Source organism: Coffea eugenioides, chromosome 7, assembly GCF_003713205.1.
Source record: "Coffea eugenioides isolate CCC68of chromosome 7, Ceug_1.0, whole genome shotgun sequence".
Classification (NCBI taxonomy): domain Eukaryota; kingdom Viridiplantae; phylum Streptophyta; class Magnoliopsida; order Gentianales; family Rubiaceae; genus Coffea; species Coffea eugenioides.
In genome coordinates, this window is record NC_040041.1 from 17,291,692 (window position 1) to 17,295,063 (window position 3,372).

Consider the following 3,372-nt stretch of genomic DNA (forward strand, 5'->3'; position numbering starts at 1 on the left):
GGAAAACAAAATGTCCTTAGTAGAAGATTGGAAGAAACGATAATGACGTCAATCTTGGGGGCTCCAGAAAATAAAAAATTCTTAAAAATAAGGGTTTCTCTAATGATTGTCTAATGGGCACTCATCAACACATTTCAATTCCACCTAATCTGCCATGTGTGTATGTGTATTAACAAACATTATCCTTTCTTACATTTATACACCTTCTCTAATTAATATTACTTTTCTAAAAATCTAACATCTGATGTACATTTTAACGAGTGCTCAATGGGTACCTATTAGATAAATCTTAAAAATAGAAAGAGAAACTGTTAATCTTATACACTTATTAAATTAAAAGTTGTAGAAGAATAAAGAATAGTCATCCTCAAGTGATTTCTTAGTCCTTTTGAATAGTATTACATCATTAATAACCCATAAAATCTTATGCCTACAATTTGACTAGTATATTCAAAAGACCATAAATCTATGAAATTAGAAAAAAAAAATTGATTGTATAATTCGTAATTAGGAAAAAAAAACTAAACTACAAACTATAATATTCATGAAATTTTACAAAAAAAAATATATTAAGTGATAATTAATAGAAGGTAATATTGGAATTTTTGACCTCCCACCGTACAAATGCACTTAAGACGTAGATAGCAGCCAACAACCCAATAAGCCGCTGACAAAATGCAAGAGTATAATTTCCACAAGTAACAAGTACCAATGGTGGGGGTGGCCAATTGACAACTAGTGATTAGATTATCTGCATGGGAAGAAGATAGAATATTCCAAGTACATGTTCAATATATATAATATTCCAATTACGTGTTCAATATACATACATACATGTATATATATTAGGCAAAGCAATACTGTCTTGCTCTCAAAGTCCCAATGTTAGAACGTTCAATGATGAAATTAAGCTTCACATTACGTAATTGACAATCATTGGACAGTGGCTCATTGCATTGCCCCGCCCCCTTCTTCTTCTTGGGGTCAAACTTCATGACGAACAACGACCGACATGTGACTTGCAGGAAAAATAGAGAAATGTCCTTCTGATAGAAAAGTCCTGTTCTGACTATGGAAAAATAGAAATGTCCTCCTGATAGAAAAGTCGTGTTCTGACTCGCAATCTCCAACATAGAGATAATTAAGCCCATGGTAAGTAACTAACAGGTTCAAGCCACGAAAATTAATATATATAGGGAAAGCGATTCGAAATCCTATATATATAATATTATGCGACTACAATTCCTTGGAATATAAGAATAACCATTTTAAACGCAGATAGCTGAATTGAGCATGGAAGTTGTCTGGGTATACACAGTGATTTCATCTTTTCTTATTTTTCTTAGTTTTAGGTTCCTTTCGAAGCGGCTCCGAAACCTCCCACCAAGTCCAATACCAGCTTTTCCAATAATAGGTCATCTCTACCTCCTGAAACCGCCTCTCTACAGAACCTTCTACAAAATCTCCCAAAAATACGGCCCCATAATTTCCCTTCAATTCGGGAGCCGCCTAGTAGTGGTGGTATCATCTCCTTCGGCGGTGGAGGAATGCTTCACCAAGAACGATGTGATCCTCGCCAACCGGCCTCGCTTTGTTGTAGGAAAGTATTTTGGTTACAACTACACCAACATGACCAGTTCCCCATATGGTGAGCATTGGCGGAATCTTCGCCGTCTGGGTTCCGTGGAAATATTTTCGGCCAGTCGTTTGAACATGTTCTTGTCCGTCAGGAAAGATGAAATCAGACGGTTGCTTGTGAAACTGGCTCAGAAGTCTCGCCACGATTTTGCTAAGGTTGAAATGAAGTCGAGATTATCTGAGCTTTCTTTGAACATTATTATGAGGATGGTGGCCGGAAAGAGATATTTCGGCGAGGAAGAAGATAACTACGAAGCAACGCAGTTTCGGGGGCTTATTAAAGAAGTATTCAAACGTGGTGGTGTATCAAATCCTGGAGATTTCCTGCCGCTGTTAAGATGGATCGATTATGGAAACTTCGAGAAAAACTCGATGAAGCTCTTCACCAAATTTGACTCGTTCTTGGTGGGCTTACTTGAGGAGCATCGCCGCAACAAGAATAGTAATACGATGATCGATCATCTGCTTTCTTTGCAGGAATCGCAGCCAGAATACTATACGGACCAAATCATCAAAGGGATTATACTGGTAAGTATATTCTTTCTCTATTAGTCATTCTTCACCGTTGAACTGGAATGAGCATTCAATTGAATCACTAGTATATTATTGGTAGGTCATGCTTACGGCTGGAACAGACACTTCATCAGTGACTATAGAATGGGCCTTGTCTCTTTTGCTCAACCATCCCGAGGTGCTAGAGAAAGCTCGAGCTGAATTGGATGCTCAAGTAGGGACTGATCGATTGGTCGACGAACATGATCTATCCAATCTTCCTTATCTTCATAACATCATTTCAGAAACACTTCGGTTGTACCCCCCAACACCAATGCTAGTGCCACATGAGTCGTCCGATGACTGTAAAATTGGGGGATACAATATTCCGCGAGGCACAATTTTGCTAGTTAATGCATGGGCAGTTCACAGGGATCCAAACGTTTGGGATGATCCAACAAGCTTCAAGCCAGATAGATTCGACGGCTTGCAAGTTGAGCCATCAAAGCTGATTCCATTTGGGATGGGAAGGAGATCTTGCCCTGGTTCTGGCCTAGCACGGCGGGTGGTAGGTTTGGCCTTGGGATCTCTAATTCAGAGTTTTGATTGGAAAAGAATTGGTGAGGAGGAGATTGATCTAGCTGAAGGGACAGGAGTGTCCATGCCAAAAGCCAAGCCACTAGAAGCCATGTGCAGAGCTCGTGACATGGTTATAAACAGGATTGTTTAATCAACGATTAGTTTGTGTTGTTTGATTGAGTTTATGCGTGTTTTCTACAAGTAAATTAATGTGCATTGTTGAATTCAAGAATAAAAGTTAACTTGTCTAAGAAGGTTAATCAAAAGGTATGACGGAAATTAAACCAGGTTATTTTCGTATTTAGTTTCCTAATTCTTTTTGTATCTTATTTGTTTAGTTTCCATATTAAATTAGGAAATCTCAAGTCAGTTTCCAAATAAGTTTTGGTTTACAATTATATTTGTTTTAGGAAGCTTTAGAGTCTATAAATACTACCAGTCTAGTAGATTATTTATTGAAGAGTTGAGTTGAGTCTAGAGAATAGGTTTGATAGAAAATCTCATAGTTGAGATTTGTGAGTTGTCGTGAGCGAAAGGCTATGACTTAGTATTTGTTATTGTTGATATTTGAGTTTTGGATTAATAAAATTATTGAAGATTTATTGTGTATTTGTTCTCCTCCTCTTCCCACATTTTTTTATATGTGTTAGAATTGTTTCCGCT

At 37.5% G+C, this 3,372-nt stretch overlaps 1 protein-coding gene across 1 annotated transcript; it reads left to right on the forward strand.

The window, feature by feature from the left end:
- Positions 1 to 1,272: 1,272 nt before the first annotated feature.
- Positions 1,273 to 3,279, forward strand: LOC113778329 (cytochrome P450 81E8-like). The gene is made up of 2 exons (XM_027323699.1): positions 1,273 to 2,166; positions 2,252 to 3,279. Exons 1-2 carry the CDS (start codon positions 1,294 to 1,296, stop codon positions 2,858 to 2,860), a joined length of 1,482 nt encoding a protein of 493 aa, XP_027179500.1. The 5' UTR covers positions 1,273 to 1,293; the 3' UTR covers positions 2,861 to 3,279.
- Positions 3,280 to 3,372: the final 93 nt, after the last annotated feature.

What these genes read in the sequence shown, in the direction of transcription:
- LOC113778329 (XM_027323699.1), top strand. Translation starts at nt 1,294, where the DNA reads ATGGAAGTTGTCTGGGTATACACAGTGATTTCATCTTTTCTTATTTTT. An exon ending in TCATCAAAGGGATTATACTG is followed by an intron (nt 2,167 to 2,251) that starts GTAAGTATATTC and finishes TATTATTGGTAG; the next exon opens with GTCATGCTTACGGCTGGAAC.